This window comes from Phycodurus eques, chromosome 9 (genome assembly GCF_024500275.1).
Source record: "Phycodurus eques isolate BA_2022a chromosome 9, UOR_Pequ_1.1, whole genome shotgun sequence".
Lineage (NCBI taxonomy): Eukaryota > Metazoa > Chordata > Actinopteri > Syngnathiformes > Syngnathidae > Phycodurus > Phycodurus eques.
Genome location: NC_084533.1, coordinates 11,395,473 through 11,422,562, shown reverse-complemented (window position 1 = coordinate 11,422,562; position 27,090 = coordinate 11,395,473). Strand labels below are relative to the sequence as shown.

Below are 27,090 nucleotides of genomic sequence, written 5' to 3'. Positions count from 1 at the left end.
AATAAATGAAGGATCGTCTTTTATTGCCGCAAACACATGCACAGGAAATTCTCCCTCTGCATTTAAGTTGTGGACAAAGCAAACACGCACTTAATGGTGCACACACTAGAGCAGGAGGTTGCTTCAGCGCCCAGGTGATCGGTGTCTTGCTCAAGGATACCACAGCCGAGCATCCGGGGAAAGTTGGGGGTGGGTAGTCCATTGCTGTATGCTCTCAAGTGCCGTCAAGCTTATGTTTTTGTTGGTTTGTTTACCCATATTCATCTGCTGGTCGGTGACTTTAACTGCATGAGGTCCCCACGATGGCAGGTATCGATCTTAACTACTTGGCCACACCTGCTTATCCATAAAAGCTGCTGTTTTTGCTTTAAATTCCTATAAATCCCACAAATTCAACTGTTATTGGGATATATATATATATATATATATATATATATATATATATATATATATATATATATATATATATATATATCACCATTTTAAAACTGCATTTTATGTTTACTTTGGTTATCTTTCTGCTATATCTACATTTGGTGATTTAAAAAAAAAAAACTCAATACAAATTTGAGACTCATAACCAATATTTTCAAGTAACGAATACTGTAAATGTAACGCGCGTCCTTGTCGTGTATGACGTGGGCGCGCGCAGCCACTCGACGGCAACCCCACTCCCAGTCGCCGACACACGGCGAGGACGGCGACCGACAGACGCCGGGATGTGAGCGACTCGAGCGGGGGCGGAGGCAGCTGCAGCGTTCCACGAGCAGAGGCGACGTCCTTTCAATGACTACGGACAGCAGACTCGTAGATTTACAGCGAATAACATCGAGGCGTCACGCTCGGCTCGTTGGGTTTGATTTACGGGCGGCGGCATCCATCGTCCGCGGTCGAACATGCCCCCCGCGCCGAGCCTCCAGTCCAGCGGGCTGACGCTCTCCGAGATCAGCATCGGTAGGTGTGCAAGGTCAAACGGCGAATGGACAATGCAACGTGCTTCGCGTGTCAGCTGAAATAGAAAATGGCAAGCTTTCAGATTTGCAAAAAGCGAGACATTGGTGTTCATCGCATATTTTTCAGGTTCTTCGAGGCCGCAGCAGGTGCGGCAGCCCGCATGCTTCTTTCGATGCCACCGGCAAAAACGCAATAGACGGCAAACACGGCATGATGGCAGCACTTGTAGTAGGCTCGCTCCCAGCTGCTTTGTTCACAAAGAGCAGTGTCAGGGTTTGTTTGCGTGGCTGGCGAAGTTACTTGCACACGTTGGTCAGGAAAAGTCATCATTTCAGCATTTACTCAAGAGTTTGGATCGATGAACTACGAGTACGACAATCAAGTGTAAAGGCACGACGTGAAATGCATTTTTCTGCTTTGTATTTCAATATTATAGTATTGATGTATTTTTTTTTTTAATGAGTGTTATGAGAATGAGCTGTCATTCAAGAACTGCTTGGTTCTTTCTCTGTATCGTGCTCCAATAAGCAATATAGTACATGGAAGCACTTGTACAGGTAGTATTCCCATTCCCAGCTATTTTGTTAATAAAGCGTAGTGTTTTTTTTTGTTTTGGTTTGCGCACGTTTGGGGGAAAAAGACATTTGCTACATTTGTAGAAGAGTTTGGTTTTGTAAATTTATTTACAATTTACAATTTATTTTAGGGCACAGCCCGAATGGGTAACATGGGTCGCCCTTCCCAGCGGCTCGCCACCTGTGGGAGGGGCCATAGAGGTCGAGTGCAGTGCGAGCTGGGCGGTGGCCGAAGGCGGGGACCTTGGGGACGTGGAATGTCACCTCTCTGGGAGGGAAGGAGCCCAAGCTGGTGTGTGAGGTCGAGAAGTTCCGACTAGATATAGTCAGGCTCGCCTCCATACACAGCTTAGGCTCGGGTACCAGTCCTCTCGAGAGGGGTTGGACTCTCTTCCACTCTGGAGTTGCCCCCGGTGAGAGGCACCGAACAGGTGTGGGTATATTCATTGCCCCCCGGCTCGGGTCTGTATATTGTGATTCACCCCGGTGGACAAGAGGGTAGCCTCCCTCCGCCTTCGGGTGGGGGGACAGGTCCTGACTGTTGTTTCCGGCTAGTGTACCCACCTTTTTTGGAGTCTTTAGGGGGGTGCTGGAGATCGCTCCCGCTGGGGAATCCATCGTTCTGCTGGGGGACTTCAATGCTCATGTGGGCAATGACAGTGAGACCTGGAAGGGCATGATTGGGAGGAATGGTCCCCCCAATCAGAACCCGAGAGGTGTTCTGTTATTGGACTTCTGTGCTCACCACGGATTGTCCATAATGAACACCATGTTCAAGCATAAGGGTGTCCACACGTGCACTTGGCACCAAGACACTCGAGGCCGCAGTTTGATGATCGACTTTGTGGTTGTGTCATCGGACTTACTTGTCTTGGACACTCGGTTAAGAGAGGGGTGGAGCTCCGTTTGGGCCTGCCAGGTCATACCACCATCTTCTTCTACCATAGGAGCCAACACACTAACAGGTGGCGCTCAGTCCACCATCCGGCGTCTTAGGAGGAGAAAGCAGTGCAACATCAACACTGTGTATAGTGGGGATGGGGCGCTGCTGACCTCGACTCGGGAGGTTTGTGAGTCGGTGGAGAGAATACTTTGAAGAACTCCTCAATTCCACCGACACGACTTCCCATGAGGAAGCAGAGTCTGGGGTCTCTGAGGCGGGCTCTCCTATGCCTGGGGTTGAGGTCACTGAGGTGGTTAAAAAGCTCCTTGGTGGCAAGGCCCCAGGGGTGGATGAGATTCGCCCGGAGTTCCTGAAGGCTCTGGATCTTGTGGGGCTATCCTGGTTGACATGCATCTGCAACATCGCGTGGACATTGGGGACAGTGTCTCTGGATTGGCAGACTGGGGTGGTGGTCCCCCTTTTTAAGAAGGAGGACTGGAGGGTGTGTTCCAGGTACAGGGGGATCACACTCCTCAGCCTCCCTGATAAGATCTATTCAGGGTGCTCGAGAGGAGGGTCCGTCGGAAAGTCAAATCTCAGATTCAGGAGAAGCAGTGTGGTTTTCGTCCTGGCTGTGTAACAATGGACCAGCTCTTCACCCTTGGCAGGGTCCTCGAGGGTGCATGGGATTTCGCCCAACCAGTCTACATGTGTTATGTGGACTTGGAGAAGGCGTTTGACAGTGTCCCTCGGGGAGTCCTGTGGGGGGTGCTTCGGGAGTATGGGGTACCGAACCCCCTGATACGGGTTTTTCGGTCCCTGTACCACCAGTGTCAGAGTTTAGTCCACAAGCTCGGTCATCCGCAAGGGGATCAGAGCGGAGTCGCTGCTCCTCCACATTGAGAGAAGCCAGATTAGGTGGCTCGGGCATCTGATTAGGATGTCTCCAGGACGCCTCCCTGGTGAGGGTTTCCAGGCATGTCCTACTGGGAGAAGACCCCGGGGATGACCCAGAACACGCTGGAGAGACTCTGTCTCCCAGCTGGCCTGGGAACGCTTGGGATCCCCTTGGAACAGCTGGATGAAGTCGCTGGGGAGAGGGAAGTCTGGGCTTCCTTGCTAAAGATACAAGAACATGGTTGGATGAATAACAATCTAAGTCTAAAAACACAAAAGTGGAAGATATTTCGGTGTGAATATCCTCCCTTTGAAGTATCCATTGATATTTTCATTTGAAAATTGAGTGGCTTTTATATAAGTGTTATGAGTAACAATGAGCTGTCTGAGAATGACTTGTTATGACGTTTCAATCCCAATTATCCATACTTGTCATCTTTTTCTGTCTAGATCATTGACTACAAAAAGTAGATGGAGCTCTCACTAGCACTGCAATGCATTCTCACTCACAGGCAGCAGGGAGCAACTCCTCTTGCTGTATGTTTAAAAGAAGCCAGACTGGCTAGTTGTCGATGACATAATCAACTTACTTCTAATGGGATTTGCTATCTGGCTAATTGCTCTGTGGTTGGTAATTGTGGCACTGGAGAGTGATCTTGTGACAAAACACAGAGTTAATTTTTGAGTGAATGTCTTGTCTGTGGACATGCTCTCAATTGTGTCAATACAGTGAAGCATAAAGTGCTAAATGTTTACACAGAGTTAATGTGAGATGACAATTAGGCCAAGTTTGAAAATTTTATTTTTACACTGTCAATCATAAGTGTGCTTGTAAGCATGATGATGACTGTCAACTTGTGGTGTAGAGTATGGTGTCATCCTGTGGCGAGATGGTCTAAAATGAACTCGGTGAACATGTTCCCATTGTTTTTATAGGCTCAATTTATATGGTTTCGTTCCTCAGTCAATACAGCGTGATAATACATAAGCCAGTTATGATCCCATCCGTCCATTTTCAAAACCGCTTGTACTCATTAGGGTCATGTGTGAGCTAGAGCCTATCCCAGCTGACATAGGGCAAGAGGTGGGGTACACCCTGGAATGGTCGCCAACCAATTGCAGAGCACATAGAGGCAAACAACCATTTACTCTCACATTCGCACCTATGGACAATTTCGAGTCTTAAATGAACCTACAATGCAGGTTTCTGGGATGTGGGAGGAAGCCGGAGAGAGCATTCAAACCCCACAAAGGAAAGCCGGAGCCGAGATTTGAAACCCAAGCCCCAATTATGATCCCATTTGGACAAACTAGCCAGGAAAGTAGGGTATGCTTCAGGGCATAAACGTTTCTAGACTATTTTTGGGGGAGCTGAAGAAATGAAACTGAATCCCAGCACTCTTAAAATTTGAGGGGTCACATTTTTTTGTGCACCCCACGAAAAGCATGCAGTACCTGGTTGAACCATAATATTTTAACAACAAAAATACAAGATGACCCCTAAATGTGGTTTGCTCCATCCAATCCTTCTCACCTCTCTCTGAGTGGATTCTGAGTGCTGTACCTACCCAGTGAAATAAGCTGCCTTCTAGTAATATGGTGTAAGTGCAGTTTCATAAAAAAACTATTAGCCCTCTTCTCAGTCCATCCATCCATCCATTTTCTGAGCCGCTTATCCTCACGAGGGTCGCGGGAGTGCTGGAACCTATCCTAGTTATCATCGGGCAGGAGGCGGGGTACACCCTGAACTGGTTGCCAGTCAATCGCAGGGCACATATAAATAAACAACCATTCGCACTCACACTCACACCTACGGGCAATTTAGAGTTGTCAATTAACCTACCACGCATGTTTTTGGGATGTGGGAGGAAAATGGGGTGCCCGGAGAAAACCCACCCAGGCACGGGGAGAACATGCAAACTCCACACAGGCGGGGCCAGGGATTGAACCCCGTTACTCAGAACTGTGAGGCACACGCTCTAACCAGTCATCACCGTGCCCTCTTCTCAGTCTTTCTTTTTTTTTTTTTTTGAAGTTTCCCGATCATCAAACAAATGTAAATAACCGAAAAACATAATCCAAGTAAACAATAAATGCAGTTTTTAAATGTAGTAGTAGTAGTTACATTTGATTACTCCCCGATACCAAGTGCCGATACTTGATAATGCCATCCAGTCTTGCAATTGTATTGAAAATGTTTCATTTTAATGTAATATTGTCCAAAAACATAACACACAATTTTCTTGAACGTAGCATAAGCTTATACTTCACTTCACAATACTTCACGATATTTATAATTTTGAATATGCCTGCGGAGGAAAAAGTAAAACTCGTGACGAAAATGTATGCGCGCAACGCCTACGGCGATCGGTAGTTCAATGAATGAATGAGTGAGCGAGACACTTTTAAAATAGCCACACGCTTGCTTTTCTTCTCGCCCAAGTCTACTCTCTTTAGCAACTTACTTCTTCCTTAATCATTAATCTATCTTTTTATGGTTTAATAAATGTGATAAAGTACAATATACTGTATGTACAGTATCAAATGCCTATACAGGCTCACTGTTCAGGGCATCAATATGTCCAATCGCTCAATGTGCGGGTGTCAGACAGCAGCTCTCATTTAGAGTACCCTCCAAAAGTATTGGAACAGCAAGGTCAATTCCTTTGTTTTTGTTGTATGCTGAAAACATTTGGGTTTCAGATCAAAGGATGAATATGAGACAGAAGTTCAGAAATCCAGCTTTCATTTCATGGTATTTACATCTAGAGGAGTTAAACAACTCAGGACAGAATACCTTTTGTTTGAAGCCACACACTTTTCAAATGAGCAAAAGCATTGGAACATCCATCCATCCATTTTCTGAGCCGCTTCTCCTCACTTGGGTCGCGGGCGTGCTGGAGCCTATCCCAGCTATCATCAGGCAGGAGGCGGGGTACACCCTGAACTGGTTGCCAGCCAATCGCAGAGTATTGGAACAGACATGATTAAATTAATTCCAAGTGAATAACATTTAATATTTGGTGGTATAAGCCTTACTTGCAATAACTGCATCCAGCCTGTGACCCATTGACTTCACCAGACTGTTGCATTCTTCATTTGAAATGCTTTTCCAGGGTTAGGGTTCCATTTTTCTGTAAACCACTGTACAAAATGGTTTTGTAAACTTCAGAATTCATTCTGCCGCTACCATCATGAGTTACATCATCAATAAAGACTAGTGAACCCTTCCAGAAGCAGCCATGCAAGCCCAAGCCATGACATTACCTCGACCATGCTTCACAGATGAGCTTGTGTGTTTTGGTGTGCATGCAGCAGTTGCATCTAATGGGGAGAAGCTTCATCATGCATCAGGACAATGACCCCAAAACACACTGCCAAGACAACAAAGGACTTCATCATGGGGAAAAAGTGGAAGGTCTTAGACTGGCCAAGTCAATCACCAGACCTTAACCAAATAGAGCATGCATTTTGCCTCCTGAAGAGGAGACTGAAGGGAGAAACCCCCAGAAACAAACAAGAACTGAAAGAGGCTGCAGTAAAGGCCAGGAAAAGCATTTCAAAGGAATAATCCAACAGTCTGTGGAAGTCAATGGGTCGCAGGCTTGATGCAGTTATTGCAAGTAAGGGTTATGCCACCTAATATTAAATGTTATTCACTTTAAGTTAATTTAATCATGTCTGTTCCAATACTTTTGCTCACTTGAAAAGTGGGTGGCTTAAAACAAAAGGTGGTCTGTCCTGAGTTGCTTAACACATCGAGATGTAAATACCATGAAATGAAAGCTGGAATTCTGAACTTTTGTCTCATATTCATCTTTTGATCTGAAACCCAAATGTCTTCAGTATATAACAAAAACAAAGGAATTGACATTGCCGTTACAATACTTTTGGAGGGGACTTTATAGGCGATGGTCTGGTCCAGTCGAGTTCGTACCGTATATGCGACAGGTCTAAAGAGCGCTCGGGAAAAGGAGTACTTATAGTGGCTAACCGACAAAGAAGAAAATAAGAGACAAAGAAGTATGCAGTCTGGTTGATATACAGTACACATAGGACACCATGTTATCTCTTTGTATTAAATACAAAATAAAGTGAATAAAAAGAAATACAAGAATGATTCTTGAGAGTACCACAAGTTTTCCACCTTTCTGACTTCTTGCCAAAGCCAGGATTTTCCGCCTGTTGTCACGAGAATATTCCCGCTTCTGAGATAGTATGAGAGCCGAGGTCGGATTACCCCCATTTATCCTGTCCTGTTGTGTTGAAAGCAGTTGTCTTGACACATTTTTGTATAAGCGACACTAGACACACCTCTCTGTGAAAGGGCTTCTGAGGACATTGTCAGGCCCCAAAACGCAGAAGTCGTGAAAATGCGTGGCTAAAACAACTTGTTTTCAAGTCAAAGCCAGATACTGAACTCGAGACCGTAGGTCCACTTTGTCCAAAATCGCTATGCCCGATGCTATTCTCAACCCACCAGCTTTCAAGCATTACCGTATTTCTCGATGCGATGAAATGAGCATTATTGATTTTGAATGAAATCTGACACAAGATGCCCCAAGATGGTTGCTGAGGTCGTATTTCAGCTTCCCTTTCAGCCCTCTTCCTGTCACACGTTTCAACTGATCTCCAAACACCCAGTAATTATTGTTAAATAGCAACACAGCAGCCTCGTGTTTGTTAATGCAGTGTTGCCCAACCTTTATTCAGACAAGGCACATACTTTAAAGGAGAAAAAAATAATGGAAAACTATTAAACAAAAATGTCACAAAAGTATACAGTATATACTGAAATAAAGATGACCTTCTCAATTTACTCACAAATTTACTTACTTTGTCTGTGCGTGTCATGACTTTTTCTGTTTTATGTATGGCAACAGGTGGATACACTGGTTAACTGCACCTTTTAGCCTCTAGTGGAAGAGCATTTAATTCATCTGCCTGTCAATATATGTCGCTGGCATGGATATATGTCATAAAAAAGTAATAATTTTCAGACCAATTCAATAAAACTGGGTAATTTCTCATGACAGACCTGATGGTTTTTCACAGCACATTAATGTATGATTTAGAATGGCTGCTGTAGGACTATACAAAACAGACTAAGTTGAGGCATTAAGTCTACTGACTATTCCGATTTATTGGCAGTACATAAAAGTGCCTGTCTGCTGTCTTCTAGGTTCTTTTAAGAGAAGGAAGAGGAAATCCATCATCGTTACGGTGATGCTGCTCATCGTGTCCTTGCTCATCCTCATCTTCGGCCTGGCAGCGACGACCAGAACGCAAAACATCACAGTGGGCGGCTACTACCCAGGACTCATTGTGAGTGTGCATGAAACGGACACACGCACACACACACATACACACACACACAAGCTGCCACTTATCACAATATGTGAAGTAAGCGAATGCTTCCCACTTGCAATTCCTGAAGGGTGTGGGCTGCATTTTCCCAGCATTCATTATTCAGCATCGCTGTCATTAGAGGCTGAGTGAAGTGAAGACTCACTGCCATTCATTTGTTTTCTCCATTTTTAGCATTCTGACGTCCGCAAAGTAATACAAGCAGCCTACAGACATGTTTAAACATTCCCAGCTCTCATCCAGAAATAAGCACACGTTAACCTTTGCATAATAAAACTGAAATTAAATAAAACTACTCACCCTTTGAAGACACCCGACAGAAACGTAAAGAATAGGGAACACTTCATAGAGCCTTGTTACTACAGTAATTAATTGTATTGCTCATATGGTACTGAGCAGCCAAGATGCTTTCCTATGTCACCCCACATTCCAGTTCTTTGGTATATGGTTAGCATCACACTCTTCCTAGTTGCCGACACTGATCCCCCTCTGTGGTGGCATTGGGGAAAAAAAGTTGAAAAATACACTTGTGGAGTTAATCATTTAGATCAGTGGTCGCCACCGCACAGAGAAACTGAACAAAAATATTTTCTTGATCATCAGACTCTGAAAGAAATTTTATTTTGAAAATCAGGTGCATCCGCCTGTGCCTCTGTACACAAGTCAAACCGTTCAACTCAGTCATGTGATACGGTAGTAAAAAAGTATGCACACAAGCTTGCAAATAGGAGAAAAAAAACAAACAGCACACTCTGCGTAATATGTGGCGACAGGCTTGCAAATGAAGCTATGAACTGCCCAAAAAGAACTGAATGCCTTGCTTCCATTTCACACATCTTATCTTTGTGAAGCAGGTCTTTGTGCAATGAAGGCGAGCGAGGCGAGCACATAAGTAGCACACTTCAGGTGTCATTCACAAACACTGCGTGCACACAAATCTGTGATCAAATCGTACATAGGAACACTTGATAAATCCATTATTCCTCAATATGTTCTTATGCTTTTATCTCAAGTAGACTTGACTATTGTAATGGTCTTCTCACTGGACTCCCCCAAAAGAGCATTAAACAGCTGCAGCTCAGGTTCTGACCAGAAGAAAGAAGTCAGAGCGTATTACTCCAATTTTAAAGTCTTTACACTGGCCCCCAGTCAGCTTTAGAATAGATTTCAAAGTTCTGGTACTGGTCTATAAATCACTAAATGGTTTAAGTCCTGAATACATGAAAGAAATGCTAATGGAATATATAAACCCAGTAGGGCTCTGAGATTGACAGACTCAGGTCAAACACCCAAACCAAATACGTTGAAGCAGCATTTAGCTATTATGCTGCACACAAATGGAATAAATTGCCAACAGAAGTGACGTCAGCCGCCAGTGCGAATGTTTTTAAGTCCAAGTTAAAATCTCTTCTTTTTCAACTTTCAAAAAATGTTTAAAGGTCCCATATTTTACGAAACCAACTTTTTTCTACTATTTGAGATGTTATATTGGCTTCATGGTGCCTCAGTAAACGTGAAATATGAATTAAAATCGTCCACACATTCCTGAGTTACAGACGTTTTTCTGCCGAGAGGCCTGAAATCAGGTCATTTGAATTTCTCCAGCTTATCGATGTCACTTAGCCAAATATGGACAAACCAGACACAAAAGTGGTCAAACAGAAATAGCTGTCAGAGGGGCCTTTTCTGGACACTTTAATACTAAGTACACATTACATTGTCACTCCATCCATCCATCCATCCATTTTCTACACCGCTTATCCTCACAAGTTAACTGCGGGCGAGAGGCGGGATACACCCTGAACTGCTTGCCAGCCAATCGCAGAGATTCTCTCTATGGAGGTCTAAATAGCCAAAACATGGGACCTTTAAAGACACATATTTTGCCCAAGATGCACAATGTGTTAAAACTACATTAATTTATAAAAACTGTAATGATAATAATTAAAACTGGGAAATTTGCTAATGAGTTGACTCAATGTCCCATATGACCCTGAAATGGAGACTTCTCTGCCGTTCATATTCTTAGATCTTGAATCTTAAATTTAACTCTTCATGTACAATACAGAATATGAGATATTAAGATATTTATTGCAAGATATTAAGAATTTCATATAGGAATGAATAAATAATTACCTGGAAGTGACTGCTGAATGTCCTCACTTTCACCCTCGTTCCATTCACAAATGCCAGAGATGGCGGAGTTTCCTAATGTAGCAGCTTATCGGCCATCCTGTGGAGTGAGATCTGGTGGTCTCTGTCCTCGTCCGCTTCCTTCTTTTTTCTCTGGTCCAATAATCCTTTTCTTTGCATCCACCTTAATATCAAACCACTTTTTATTCACCTGGACCATGGTGTGGACCTCAGGTGACACTGCATTTACAGCCTTTGTGAAACTATCTTCTTTGTTTGTCATCGACACAGCAGTGGACTCCCTTCAAATTGTTGTTGATTCCCTTGCGTCCATCTTTGACACATGTCTCTGTTGTTTGTTTCTCATGTGATTCATGGAGCGTTTCACTTTGGAAGTTCCACACTACTAAATTCATATATGATCTGTTGTAATCATGCTAAAAGTATGACAGAGGCATTTAATTCTTGATTTATCAATCAGGGAAGTGACACTTTCAACAGCCGTCTTCTCTCTCCTTTCAGCTGGGCTTTGGCTCTTTCCTGGGAATCATCGGCTCCCATTTGATAGAGAACAAGAGGCAGATGGTAAGCATTGTGACGGTGGCGTTGCCTCGTGCGGACAGTGCCAGAACACTCGTCCCAGTTACCTTAAGGCAGCTTGACGATTGTGCCGATGCAATGACACAACGCCCAAGCTGAGCCAAGTCAGGACTGCAGAGGTTTGTGCCCGAGCTTAGCGATCCGTGTCCAGAAATAGATGCAGACTGTAAGAGGAGCAGGCCAGATGTCCACATTGGAATGTGGGGAGGGACATTGCAGAGGAGGGAGGCTGTCAGAGCTGAGATGAGGTATGACTTTGGCCTGCGACACCTTTTGCAACAACGCAGCAGAGTTTGGACGGCAGGCGCCTCGGTCAGCTCGTGCCGTGACGGTTTACGGCACATGGCTGACCACTTGTTCGTAACCTTTAGATCACAGGTGTCAAACTGGTGGCCCGGGGGCCAGATCCGGCCCGTCAGGACATTTTGTGTGGCCCGCGAGAGTGTGCATCATAGTACAATTCCACTTATGGTAGACATACATTAGATGCCGTGGAATGGCAGGGATCTCGTTTAATGTGCGAAAATTTCCAAGGACGTGCGAAGCATATTCGCGTCTGTAGACTCGTGGTTTAAACCCGCCCTGTGTTTGTCTGTGCATGCATGTGTTTTTGTGTGTTGGTGAAGAGCTTCCACACACAGCAAATCATAAGTATGAATCCTTGGTTCAAGCTGCGTCGCTCATGACGCAGCTAGAACCAAGGCGCTGGCTCTCTAGACACGCACAACTGGGACGAGGAAAGTTAGCTGTTGAATACATTCGAAACCCCGCGGGATAACGAGCTAGCAAGCTCAGGGCTGGAGCTAGAACGCTCACTCGACCGCGGCGACATCATTAAGACTTTAGCGCTCGGAGTTGTGTGTGTGTGTTGGAAATATGGGAAAGTTAACGTTTTATAAACCATAAGCACTGCGGCACATGTTAGTAATATTCATGCAGTAGTTGACTTCAGCAAACCCATTTTCAGCATCCTTGGATTGACAGGTCAAGGTCTCACATCACACTCCAGCAGCTCCATGGCGCGCCTTATTTAATATTTCATCCTTAATTTAACCAGGTAAATGCTTATTGAGAGATCAAATCTCTTTTTCAAAAGCCAATGGGTAGCAGAAATCATACAGTACAAAACACAACAACATTCATACAATAAATAAAACTATTGACTAAGAAAATAACAGTGACATTAAAATGTATGGCATCTGATTTAAAAGCAGTAACAAAGCAGAAATGCTTTTAAGGACATACATGGGGGTTTTTCTTTATTTAATCATTCAAATTTGGCAAGTTTTAATAAATGTTTTGGGTCTCTTCACTGCTTTAATGACTCTATACCTACGTGCCAAATGTTTAATATTTGTTTAAGTACAGTTTATGCAAACGGTCTGATTTATTTATATTGCTTATTTATCTAAGACATTTTATTTATTGTTCTACATTAGAATGCCAATGTGCAGTGTTCTTTAGAATTGAAAGTTAAATGTTCTTAAAAAGGATGTACTTGAATCACTCTGCGCTATAATATCATTGTATCAGCGGCATTAAAAAATATATCAACAATACTATTGTTTATCGTGATAGTATTTGGGAAAGCATATCATCCTAAATTTGCTATCATGGCAGGCTGAAACATAATATATTGAGTGAGAGCAAAAGCAATGGATAACTAAAATATTGTACAAATTGTACAAATAAAAATCTGATCGTGAAGCGACAACCATCATATAGTGGAGGATTACTGTATCTGTGCTCCATGATGTTGTAGGGACTCATTGTTCCAGGGCTGGGACTCATTGTTTCCAGACATGTGTATCCTGGGACTCACATCGTCTTTCAAGTGTAAAATGATCTATGGGATGGTTTTGAATTTTTGCCAAGCTGGAGTTAATAGACAATTGAAATAACCAAGCAGTAGCTTTCCTAAAAATAAAACATTTAATTACAACATCAAGCTGATTGTGGCCCGCCTCCTTCCTCTGGGACTGGTACTTTGTCCACCCTGAAGTCATAAAGAGTAACCCGTTGCTAATGATGTCAGGTTCAATTAGGGCCGGATAATCAATCGATTTTCTCCATTAATTCGAATTTATTTGTCTGGGTAATTTTTCAGTTTTCGTCACTTCCGTAGTTCTATGCGCGTTCCTGCTGATATGCACTGCTTACAACATACCTGCAAACAGAGTTGCGGTAATTTCTAAACGTACGTGTTGCCAATTTAGCGATTTGTTCGCTATATTTTTCAAACAAGCGACTGGTGACTTTAATTCCTGCTAAGAAAAAGACAATAATGAGCGGAATCATTTACATAGTGTTCCTTATGACGAAATGGGAGCCCAGTGACAGACAGACAGACACACACATTATAACATTGTCAAAGACATGGTGAAATGAAATCGATTAAAAGGGGAAATTGGATTTTTGTGAGGAAAAAAAATGCTAACAAGAAGAAGCAATTAACTGTTCATGCTTATATTTATGTTTTGGAGTGCTGCATGAGGGGATAAAGCTGATTCTGCGCTGTGCTTTATGCTGTTTTCCCAGTTAGTGGCTTCTATTGTCTTCATCAGCTTTGGAGTGGTGGCTGCATTCTGCTGTGCTATTGTAGATGGAGTTTTTGCTGCCAGGCACATTGTGAGTATAACCAAAGCTTCTGACGAAACAAAGACATGAATATAAAGTTGTGCTCATTAGTTTACATACCCTAGCAGAATTTGGGGGAAAATATTACAGTTGACTAAACATACCATTATTTATTTTTTTATTGCTGTGCTTTGTTTAATGATTGTGCCATTCTGAAATGCTCTTTGAATCCCATTGAAAATAAATAAATACGTTTTGCCTGATAACTTTTAGAAAAAATGGTGCACATCTTACAAATACTGCCAGGGTAAGTAAACTGATGAGCACAACTGTATATGAGATTTGAATAAGATGTGTGCTTAAATATATAATGCCAAAAATCAATGCCAGACACCATTAAAGTTTGATCAACCTTGTCTGAATTAAACCTACATGGCAGCAGTCGTCGGCCAAGTGGTAGTGAGAGCAGTTCTCCATCATGCACGTCATATCAAACATGAAGTCACAAATAATGAACTCTTAGAAACGATTATGGGAAAATAAGCTCTGAGTGGGCAGAAAGTGAGAAGAGCTTCTTGATATCGCTTCTGTAAATGATTTATTAAATAGGCGGTGGTGGAAAAATACCATGCTCTGTGTGACTACAGGGAAAATGAAGAGAAGGACAAATAAGGATGATAACATGCATTGTGCATGCAGTGTTTCATAGTCTTATAATTATTATATATAATTTCTTACCCAAATGATGTCTGAAAACTACATTTATAAATCTAACAGTACAATTAAGTTTTAAGTTTAATGTTAGTTTAATCTGTTTCTTTTTATTCTTTTCACTGTGAAGAATGGCATTAACTGGTAATGAAAAGGAATTGCGTGTGTTAAAATATGCTGAACACTTTCATATGAGTATGCAGTGTTTCTTTTCAAAAGCAGATTTTGGCATATTGTCAGAGGAAGGCAAATAGGACAATGTGTCGTGTCACAGGTAGTGCGCATGTTGAACATTTGTGAAGCTTTGTAAAATCGGTGATAACATTTGTACCCATTTGAATAGGTTGTTGGAATTTTTCATAAATACAACTTTTACGTTTCAACTGAAGGATATGTAGTTACACAGATATTTAAAATGATTTCATTTGTAATACAATACTCTTTTGGCATTGTTTAACATTTGTACGTGCCACTCGTGTAAAAATCAGTCAGCCAAAATTATACTGAATCAATATGTCTTAACTCTAATGACATAGGCGAAATGTAAAGAACGCGTCTCTTTTTGTTTACTTATCACAAAATGGCTGCCTCATCCTGGCACTTCATCTCGTAGATCCCTCTGATGTATTGCAACAACATAATTGACGCTCTCTCCAGCAGCATTAACAAAGACTTCAGTGACCAAGAAAGACCGTTTGTAAAAGAACCCCAAAAATGACCTCTGAGGACATTAAGATGCATTTGTGTTAGTTTTCTTGGAAAAGGCTTATTAAGCAATTGGAGAAAAATCCAATATATCCCCAAATTTAATTAGCATCTTCAAAATAATTTCACTTTGAACACCTATTGTTAAATACATTTTGGCATTAAGTGCTTGAAAATGTTACTTTTGAATATTTTTTGGTCTTAGAAACAATTATGACCTTATGATGGATAACAACTGCCAATAATTTAAATACTCCTATCAGTCAAATGAAGAGATTTTCAAAAGGAAGTTCAGTGGGCGATGTCTTTACCATTATTTATCAAATTCTATGAAAATGACTTGTGTAAGAGGTGGACCAAAAGTAGGTATAAACTTTTTTCAATTCACTTATTTAAAGGAGGAAGGAAGGATGGTAGGACACAAGGATGTACGAAAGGATAGAAGGAAAGAAGGGGGAGGAGAAGGAAAGGGTTCACTGCCATCAGGTCAACACTTACACAACCATACCTGGACTTGAAACCCTCAGGTGAATCCTTAACCCTAGTTTAAAACCCTAATATTGTCTAGAAAACCTAACTTGAAATCTGAACCTAAAAGAAGTTTGTAATTGCCTTTAGATGCCACAAAATGCCATTACATTGAAGAGGATCATAACTGAAGAACACACTGATACTCCGTTTGGATTGATTTACTGTGGTTTGTAACAACAGACATAAAAACAATTAGCCCAGCATCAACACAATGTGTCTAGCATGTGCACAATCATGAGCCCATGTTAAATAAGTAGTTTAAAAAAAAAATCAGTAGTTTAAATTATTCACCACCAAAAAGAAAACACCTTCATATGAGGCTCACCAATAGTATTAGTTAGCATACTAGCCCAAACAACACTCTAGCACAAACTGACATGACATCACATATGGGCAAACAAATATGCGTGCTAGCACTTCACGTAAAGAGTATTACGGTAAGTCATTAAACTCACCTTTTATTTACATGATAAATCACAGGTGTCAAACTCAAGGCCCGGGGGCCTGATGCGGCCTGGCACGTCATTGTATGTGGCCCGCGAAAGCAAATCATGTGTGTCAACTTCCATGATTCTTGCTAAAATCTGTTCCAAATGTTTGTATAATATTCATATGTAATAAACAGTAATGAACTATTGTAAGCATGTTTTGCCTCCAAACCCCTTTTCCAGTTACTTGAACAATAGTTGAACAAACCATTATCCTTGACTTCTAATTTCAAAACTATTTATCGATCAATTTGTTGTCTATGTGTAATAATATGATGAGGTGACGAAACATTATGGTTTTACAATCATAATGGCCCTCTGAGGAAAAACATATCTACAATGTGGCCTGCGACCAAAATGAGTTTGACACCCCTGCAATAAATGTTAGGGAATACAAGCAAAATGGAACAGCAAAGAAGAGAACACCAGCCATTCGTAGCTGCATCGGGAGAGAAGCAGAAACATACTTTGAGTTGCACTTTTGACTGTGCACAAGAGGCATTCAAGGACCACTGACAAAACAGGACATCTCAAATGCAGCAGAAAAACACACCATCAATTAATTAAGTCTAGCAACTACACCAAGATTCCATGAGATGGTGCCAAAGTAATACTTTCATTGCTTTGGCCTGAGCAAAAAAAAATAAAATAGGCATCTCTTTCAGTGAATAACGGAATACACGTAGGTTCCCCAAACAGGCAAATTTGCAAATGCTCAACTGTGTCTATGCAGGGGTTCATTGTGTATACTTACATTGTGTGGAAAAATCAAAAATCAAATAAAATGGTGGTCATTGCACTTCAGGATCTGAGGCCTCTGTATGCTGGACGGTGTGACTACCACTCCAGCGAGACTGCATCTGAACGTGACGTAAGCGATTTCCACCATCCATATTTGCATCATACATTCAAAGTTGAATGAATAAATGAAATGTGACATGGCGTTACATCCTCAGGTGCCCTGCCAGACATTGTCTCGCACATCCTGCAACCTGCGTGTGAGAAGCAACACGTGTTACTGCTGCGACCTGTACATCTGTGGCAAGTGTGTATAAACCGAGCGATCAAATGACGCCACGACCTCACAAGCGAGCAGTCTGCTTTTGCGCTGCAATTGTTGACACTGGTGTGAGACACTTTCATGTGAGGTGCCGTATAGGCCAAAAATAACATTGATCTTTCCCATAGACCCAAACATTCCCATGCTTATAAAAAACTCATACCCCAATAAACACTCATACTAAAAAAATAAAAAATCACATGCGCCAAAAAAAAGTCAAAACCCTGTCATTCACACCAAGAAAACTCACATACCCCAAAAACCTCCAACTTACACCACACACACACCAGAAAAACTCACATTCACCATAAGAAAAAAAAAAAATAAAAAAAAAATTTAAAAAAAAAACACCCACACCCAAAATCCATCTCACTCCTACCACAAAAACTCTCTGGAAACCCCCCAAAAAAACCTCACGTTTAACCAATAACTCTCAGGAGCTCCCAAAAATACTCACTAAAAACAAAAAAACTCACTCACATGAAAATAACACCAAAAAAAAAAATACTCACTCTCAAACCACCAAAAACCTCGAACTCATGCCAAAAACTCTCGCTCTCACGCACACCAAAAACTCACATTGCCCTCCAAAAGAACTCACCTTTACTGAAAAACTTTCACATGCACCAATAAAAGTCTTACTCAAACCAGAAAAACTAAAACTAAACAAATTAACTCACCCCAAAAAAAAAAAAAAAAAAAAAAAATCAAACACCAAAACCCCGTGCTCTCTCTCGTTCTGTTTCACTCGCTCACACACACACACACACACACACACACACCAGGAAAAGTCTCACACAAACACCAAAAACTCACATTCACCCCAAAAAATTCTCACTCATACTTGTATAAAATCACATGCACCAAAAACTTCTCTCACACAAAAAAAAACTCTCCAAAAGCTCTATGTTACTAAAATTTTCAAAATAGACGATGTCATTGGATTGAGGAGTGATACATGAATAAAGTGAGCTCAAGTTTGTAAGACTCAGATAAGGATTAACGATTTTATGCCACTTTTTATGTCGCAAACCGGCCCAAATTTTCTTGCCCAGAAATCATCGTAAATCAATAGGAAATATGTAACTTCAACATTGACTCATTGGTTGAAAAATGCCCACGTTAGTCTTATTAGTTGAAAATGAGATGTTTAAACAGGCCGTTTTCGATTTGTTTTTTTTCAATGGCGGTGTCCGCTCGAGCCATCTCATTTTCCGGGTCAAACTGAGAGCAAGCGCATCTTCAGAATTACTTAATACTTCACAGAAAACAGGAGTAATAGTTCATCACAAGCATGTAGTTTTCTATCATGTCAGAATCCTGATTTTCGATGCCGAAATCGAGGAACAGTTTTATTATTGTCAGAACCACAGAAAACGTCATCTGAATTAGACATTTCAAAAATGAGGTGGAAAAGGCATTTTCCCAACAACGTGATCTGAAAAGAACAAGGATTACCTTGCGCAAAACAATGAGAAAACATTATTTTGGTGCACCTCCACTAAATCCACGTGTCCGAAATCAGAATTGGAAAGAAAAGGACAGCTATTTTTCTGGATTTAGCATACCTAACTCACTCACACCCCAAAACATCTCACACCAACTAAAAATAATTTTTTAAAAACTCAAAGAAAAAAACAAAACACCAAAACCCTATCATTCACACACCAAGAAAACTAATGCATACCCAAAAAAAAACTCACATTCACTGAAAAACTCACTCACTGAAAAATCTCTTATTCTCACCAAAAACTTCTCAAACCAGGAAATCGTTAAAAAAAATAATAATAACTCTTAGGCACCAAATAAATTCTCTCATTCACCAGTTACACTGCTGTGAAAAAGTATTGGTTTCCTTCTCAAATTCTTATATTTTTGCATAGTTTCCCCACTTTAATGTTTAAGAACATCAAACAAATGTAAATAGAACTATATAACCCAAGTGAACTTAAAATGCTGTATTTAAATTATTTCATTTATTAAAGTGGAAAAACAAAATATTGAGTTTCCCGTCAGGTTCGGCAAACAAGGAACATGGAAAAATCTAAACACTAATTTATAGTCCAAAGTAACATGGAAACCAAAATACTGACCATAAATTAACATGATGGGATATGGAACCATGGACTAAGAGAAACAACATTTTAGAAACAACAATGCAGCAAACCTGACTGGGAAAAAAAAAAAAAAAAGCAGGGAACTAAATACAAACAAATTGACGAGACAACGAGGAACACCTAGACATGACATGAGTGGCTGGAGGGAGCTGATTGGGTGACACAAGGTAGAGTGTTGACGAGAACAGGTGGACACATTAACGAAACGAGCACACAAGACATGAACAACATGGGACAAGAAAACATGAAACAAAACTAAAACACAGACCATGACATTACCTGGCCCTGTGTGAAAAAGTAATGGCCCCATAGACCTAATAACTGGTTGGCCCATCCTCAGCAGCAACAACTGAAATCAAGCGTTTTCTATAAGTGGCAATGGGTCTTTCACATCTCTGTGGAGATATTTAGGCCCACTCTTCCTTGCAGAATTGTTTTAAATCAGCAGAAATGGAGGGTTTTAGAGCATGAACTGCCTTTTTAACGTCATGCCACAGCATTTCAATCAGATTCAAGTCTGGACTTTGACTTGGCCACTTCAAAACCTTCATTTGTTTTTTTAAGCCATTCAGAAGTTGACTTGCTAGTTTGTTTTGGATTGTTATCCTGCGGCAGAACCCAAGTGCGCTTCAGCTTGAGGTCACAAACTGATGGTTGAATATTCTCTTTCAGGATTTTCTGTTCAAGAGCAGAATTCATGGTTCCATCAATCACAGCAAGTTGTCCAGGTCCTGCAGGAGCTAAGCAGCCCAAGACCATCACACTACCACCACCATGTTTGACTGTTGGTATGATGTTCTTTTTCTGAAATGCTGTGCAACATTTTCGCCAGACGTAACGAGACACAGACCTTCCAAAAAGCTCAACTTTCATTCTCAGCACTCCATATATTATTCTCCCAAAAGTCTTGGGAATCATTCAGATATTTTTGGGGCAAAAGTAAGATGAGCCTTTATGTTGTTTTTGGTCAGAAGTGGTTTTCGCCTTGGAACTCTGCCATGGGTGCCATTTTTGCTAAGTCTCTTCCTTATTTTTGTGTCATGAACACTGACCTTAACTGAGGCACGGGAGGCCTGCAGTTCTTTAGAAATTGTCTTGAGTTCCTTTGTGGTCTCCTGGATGAGTCATTGCTGTTTTTTGGGGTAATCTTTGTTGGCCGGCCACTCCTGCGCAGGTTCACCACTGTTCTGTGGTTTCTCCATGTGAGGATAATGGCTCTCCCTATGGTTTACTGGAATCCTAAACCTTTAGAAATGGCTTTTGTAACCCTTTCCAGACTGATATATGTCAATGACTTTATTTCTCGACTGTTCTGGAATTTCTTTGGATCGCGGCATTTTTAGATCTTTTGTCTGACTTGATTTTGTCGGGACAGATTCTGTTTAAGTGACTTCTTGATTGAACAGGTCTAGAGGTAATTAGGGTGTGATCAGTGTAAATTAACCAACAATTGTAGGTGGCCACAATTAATTCATGATTTAACAAGAGGGATAATTACTTTTTCACACAGGGCCAGGTAACTTAATTTTTTTTTCCTTATTTAATGAAATCACCATTTGAAAACTGCATTTCACTTGGGCTATATTTGTCTGATATTTATATTTGTTTGATGATCTTAAATATTACAGTGGGGAAACCATGCAAAAATATTAGAATTTGAGGAAGGGGCCAATACTTTTTCATGGCACTGTATCTCACTGAAACAAGAACAACAACAACCAAAAACACACGCAGACCTTTGTTTTTCTGAGACCTTTTTTCAGTATAAGTGAGTCAAAATTTGTGTATGTGAAAGAAAGCTCAAGAACGAAAAAGCAAGTTATCTCAAATCATGAATGCTGATTGGCTCTTGCCATGGACTCTCAGACAAAAATGTTTGTTTTTTTCCTCTGTTTGTTTGTTTTAATAAGAGAACTGGTGAATAAGAGGCCTTTTTATGTGAGAGTGTTTTTGGTGAGTGTGACTTTTTTTGGGTGAGTATGAGAGGTGTTTTTGTTGATGTTAGAGGTAAATGTTGTTTTTGTCCTATATAAAACCTCATTCTTTCAATTGTTACCAGAAGAAGAATGTTTCTTTTTTCTTTTAACCTATTTTTCAGAGAGCATCCTCTAATGGGACTTCACAATAGAGATGGTTTGAAAAAGTTTAAGAAACCATCCATGATTTGGAAGTAGGTCCCTTTTTTTTTTTAGACCCATCACGGCTGTCTTTAAAATTAAAATAACTGCACTGTAGAGCTGTGTGTTTTCCCCTTGCATGCCCTCTTTGTGTGTGACACCTGCTGTAGACCTCAGTGTGCCTGTTCCACAGCAGCCTCCTCTGTGCTTTCTGAGTTGATTGTCACCCGAAGTTTAACTTTTGAGGCCTGACTACCGCTTGTGCTCCTCTCTGTGTCAGCCGTGTGGAGGTGGTGGGCGGCTACCACGAGTACACAGACGTGAAGAGCTGCCAAGACGTGGTGCACCTCTACCACCTGCTCTGGTCGGCCACCATCCTCAACATAGTGGCTCTCTTCCTTGGCATTATCACTGCGGCGGTGCTGGGCGGCTTCAAAGACATGGTGAGACCGGGAGGATATTTTACTCTTTTGTGGCCACGTTAGAGACTAAAGATGATTAATATCCTTTCTCTATGTTTCAGACACCTGCTCATACATCAGGAAGTACATCGGAACCGGAGGCCATCTCAGCTTCAGTCGCCTCTGAGGCTCCACCACGTGCTAACTCAAATGTCAACTCCTACCACAATACCGCCCCCTGCCTGCCGCCTTACACGGCCTACGATTCACAGGTAACCATATACAGTGGTCCCTTACTTCATTTCTGCCTCATGAACGTTGTTGAAAATGCGCTCATTCTGCCATCAAAGAACGGTTTTTGAACGGACGTTCATTTTCATTCAAGAGTGCCAGTGGTAGGGACAAAACCCGTCTGAACACGGGTATACGAGCCTTCCTCTGTAGGGGATGAACGCCGTATTTGGCAACCGCCATTCATGTTTACATTCGGCAAGTATGTCGCAGCAGTCTGTGTGCGCGAGGTGCGTTCAGGGACACTGCGTAAATCGGAGACAATATATTCTTTGGTTGTTTGGTTATGCAGTACATCCATCCATCCATTTTCTTTTACCACTTATCGTCACTAGGGTCGCAGGCTGCTGGAGCCTATCCCAGCTATCTTCGGGCGAGAGGCGGGGTACACCCTGAACTGGTCGCCAGCCAATCGCAGGGCACATATAAACAAACAACCATTCGCACTCACGTTCACACTTATGGGCAATTTTGAGTACCCAATTAACCTACCATGCATGTTTTTGGGATGTGGGAGGAAACCAGAGTGCTCGGTTTCCTCCCACATCCGGGTTGAAATCCGGCCTTGCCTGTGTGGAGTTTGCATGTTCTCCCCGTGCCTGCGTGGGTTTTCTCCGGGTACTCCGGTTTCCTCCCACATCCCCAAAACATGCATAGTAGGTTAATTGAAGACTCTAAATTGTCCGTAAGTGTAAATGCGAGTGGAATGCTTGTTTGTTTCTATGTGCCCTGCGATTGGCTGGCGACCAGTTCAGGGTGTACCCTGCCTCTCGCCCAAAGATAGCTGGGATAGGCTCCAGCACACCCGCAACCCTAGTGAGGGTAAGCGGTACGGAAAATGAATGAATGGTGAGGGATTACTGTACATTAGGTGCTGTTGCTTTTTTGCTCGCATTTTGGATGTTAGAAGGTTAGGTGGAGAGCAAATGTAATTCCTGTCTGTTTTTATAAAGTACAATACTGTTGATTGCAATTTGTCTTATTAAAAACAACTGTTAAAAAACAAATTTGGGTGTTTTTGGGTGGCACACGAATGGAATAATTGCGTTTCCATTTATTTCAATGGGGAAAGATGATTTGAGATACGTGGGGTTTTGAGATCCAAGCGTGATGACAGAACAGCTTAAAACTTGTATTTCAACACACCACTGTACAGTGTTCAGTTGCATATTCGCCATTCACTACTTTCGAATTCACGTATTTGCAGAACTTTTTTGCAACCTACCCTCACCTTCCCAGGACAAAGCCCTGGCTAATATAAAAGTATTGCCTGCGATTGGCTGGCGACCGGTTTGGGGTGTACCCTGCCTCCCGCCCGAAGATAGCTGGGATAGGCTCCAGCACACCCGCAACCCTAGTGAGGATAAGCGGTAAAGAAAATGGATGGATGGATGCTTTGGTGCCATCTTGTGGCATTTTGGTATCAAGGAACTATGTTGAAGTGAGGAGGGGGGGATCTTCATTTAGACAGGACATCACCCTAATATAAAAAGAAGTATTTGCTGCCATTTTGTGCCATCTATGAGCAATTTAAAATCTTTTTAGGGGGTTGTCAGTTACTTGTGGATTTATGATCTTCGCGCCACTGTTTAGTCCCTAACCATAACAAGGGGGAACGCTGTACACTCACTGGCCACTTTATTAGGAACAACCATCCATAACTTACAATATCATGCTTTTCCAGGGTTCCTACATGTTCGCCGATACCTCCGGTCTGTCAGACGACTCCCAGTCCGGTGCCAGTCACCTGTGGCCCACCATGGTCCCTCCGCGCTATTCTCCACCTCACAACCATCCAGACGACAAGCCGCCACCTTACACCCCCTAAGAGGGCTCAAACATCGTCTTCGGGTCTTTCCAAAGGACAAAACTGTGGAACCCCAGCAGCAGGGCGACCACTGCTGCTGCTAACTTTTGAGTTGAGAGCAATTTTAAGGGAGTAAAAGGGTATTCTGGGTGCTGCTTGCACACTTGGCCTGGAATGTTCAAGCGAATCCAGGGAAAGGGAAACCTGTTTACAGTTGTTCTGCCTTAATGCAGTCTTCCAATGCCACAGCATTGTCATCTTCATCTTTTCATATAGTTTCCACTAAACACATCCCACTGCCCTCCATGTTTTTGGGGGAGATTCTGGACGTGACAAAAATAGAAGTTACACACCTTTAGTGGTTTAGAGCAGTAGTCTCCAACATTTTTTTCCGCCAGAGACGGTTTCACGCAACTATATTACTATTTGGGCTGGCATAACAACAAATTATTGAAAACAAAATTCTACATTACACTGAATGTACTTGTATTTAGTGGGAGCCCTGTGCTTGTTTCTATTCAACAAATTGGTCCCAAAGTTGAGTAGTGGGAGACAATGACAAATGCAGTGGGTTACTGAGGACCAGTCGACTGCATAATTTTGTTTTGATTGCCATCATTGCAGAAAATATCGCTTTTCGACAGGATGTTACAAATGAAAATTGTAAGCTCTTGTTTCATTCATTTGGCCTTTTCCCCCTTTTTGAAAAAGCTTTCCTGTTTTTTGCTCATTTTTGCTAGCTTGTGGGCTTTTTTACTACCATATCACATGACTGAGACAAGCGGTTTGACGTGTACGGAGTACAAATAAAACTTCTTTCAGACTGATCAATAAAATATGTGCAGCGTGGTAGGCTTACAAAATGTCCTATGGACTGGAGTTGTTTCACGTTGTCCCTGTGCTTGGGGATCCCTGATTTAGTGTCGCTATCTTATTGGAGTTGTAGTACAGGCAGTAGGAAATGCAGTATTCTACAGGTAAGTTGTATTTAAACACAGACTGTGGTCATTTATTACCACATTAAAAAGACTATATTAACTTAGCTTGTAATAAAGTATAAAGTCTATGAAAAGATGGTATTCCACTCCAAACTATTTATTAATGTATATTCTCACTTCATGCTCCCCAGCAGAAACAAAAGACTCCAAATGGTACCTCGCTCTATTTGTAATTAGCCACAGTTTCACCAGCAGTAGATGAGATCAGATGTGCTGGAAGAGTAAAGGAGATGATGAAGAAACATGCAAAACCTTAGTAAAAAGAGGATGAGAATGGGATAGAGCTCCTTGAAACTTGCCAGATGTGTTGTTAGAAAAACAGATTCTCAGGGCTGCTGTGTCCCACTTCTTTTCTGTCCTGGCATTAAAGTTTGTTTAGTACATTGAACACATTTGATGTTTCTGTTACACTTATTTGGCTGTGACAACTTGCCCTTAATTGTTGTTGGCCCCAGAGGTCCTAAACAATACTAACAAGGTGTCCATAAGGTCTCTTCATTATTTAACACATTAATTACAAAAGCAAATGAGATGACAAATCTGTGGAATCTTGTGAAATCTCCAAATTGACAGACATGACGGTGGATATCTTCCATATCCTGTAGTTTTAGTAGTCCACATATTTGATTTTGTTTCAATAAACCATGATACACATTGTGCCTTTTCTTGAGTAGCCATTTTGCAGGAGATTATTTAACAGAAGGGTAATTCAATGTAAAATCAACCAAGTATTTTTCATTAACCTCTTACATCTTTTCAAATTCTGATGTGGTTAACAATGGAAGGAAAAGTCCAAAACATTAGTTTTTTTCTATAAACCTTTTTAGATCTACCTATAGTAGAGTTTACATGGAATGACCCAGAATCAATTTGATTAACAGGCTACCTGAAATACACAAATGCAATATGATTTGATAACCACTGAGTAGATAGAACAAATCTGATTAACATCTCATGAATTGCTATTGTAATATGTTTAATTGTAACGGGACTTTGTGGACACTCCGTACATTATTTAATGACACTAAATGTCTGATAAAATGAGCTTGCCACATACAATACCTATAAAAAAAAAAAGCCACTCTTTGACAGTATTGCGCTGCAAACAGCCATCTAACAAGCCTCTTCAATAGATAAGTAGATCTACTTTGTTACAGTGTTTATGTGTCAAGTTATGAGTTAAGAATGTTTAAAAACGGTTTGGACAGTTCAGCTTTCAGTATGGCAACATCTTGACAGACTTGAAATGACTGAATTCGCATTACATGCTTTCTAATGGAAAAAGTGATTTAGAAACGAGAAAAGCTGGGAGGTTAACCAGTATCACAGAACAGAATGACTTAAAACAGTAAAGTAATAATTTATTGTCATCAGACTTCCATTCATAAAAAGGAACATTTTTAATACAGCACCAACAATTAATATAAGAAAAGCAAGTGTGGCGCTACAAATAAGAATGTTACACACAAACTTATACTGTACATCTCTCATACAACCAATGTTAATCTGTTCATTGTCATTGACAAGACATAGAACGTCCCTACCAGCGCTACCTGTTTTCTCACCACGACACTCACAGTGAAAAATCAATGAAAGAGTCCAAACTAAGAGCAACAAAAGAAGAACCTCCCAATAATAAAATACTAAGTGCTAACATTCCATCAATAATCTAAGTGTTGACTGTTCTAAACGTAAAATGTAACACGCACATTTTGGCCTTGAAAAACAAGAATAATAAAGAGTTAAACCACCAAATTCAACTTTAATTACCTATTTGTTACCTTCAAGTAATACCTTTAAGTGATACCTGTGTGGGCTTGCTAATTGTAATAAAATATACATCTTTCAGATAATACTATTTTGTGCAAAGAATGTCAA

At 41.3% G+C, this 27,090-nt stretch overlaps 1 protein-coding gene across 2 annotated transcripts; it reads left to right on the top strand.

Annotated features, from left to right (window-relative positions):
• The first annotated feature begins 685 nt into the window (after positions 1-685).
• tmem255a (transmembrane protein 255A) lies at positions 686-25,588 on the top strand. Of its 2 annotated transcripts, XM_061686598.1 has the most exons (10): positions 686-954; positions 8,492-8,634; positions 11,332-11,394; positions 13,948-14,037; positions 17,227-17,292; positions 17,378-17,466; positions 21,697-21,768; positions 21,996-22,158; positions 22,239-22,388; positions 24,092-25,588. In XM_061686598.1, exons 1-10 carry the CDS (start codon positions 897-899, stop codon positions 24,233-24,235), a joined length of 1,038 nt encoding a protein of 345 aa, XP_061542582.1. In that variant the 5' UTR covers positions 686-896; the 3' UTR covers positions 24,236-25,588. The 2 variants fall into 2 exon arrangements, with proteins under 2 accessions (XP_061542582.1, XP_061542583.1); XM_061686599.1 differs by lacking the exon at positions 21,697-21,768.
• The last annotated feature ends 1,502 nt before the right edge of the window (positions 25,589-27,090 follow it).

What these genes read in the sequence shown, in the direction of transcription:
- tmem255a (XM_061686598.1), top strand. Translation starts at nt 897, where the DNA reads ATGCCCCCCGCGCCGAGCCTCCAGTCCAGCGGGCTGACGCTCTCCGAG. An exon ending in AGACTGCATCTGAACGTGAC is followed by an intron (nt 17,293 to 17,377) that starts GTAAGCGATTTC and finishes TTACATCCTCAG; the next exon opens with GTGCCCTGCCAGACATTGTC. An exon ending in ACACGGCCTACGATTCACAG is followed by an intron (nt 22,389 to 24,091) that starts GTAACCATATAC and finishes ATGCTTTTCCAG; the next exon opens with GGTTCCTACATGTTCGCCGA.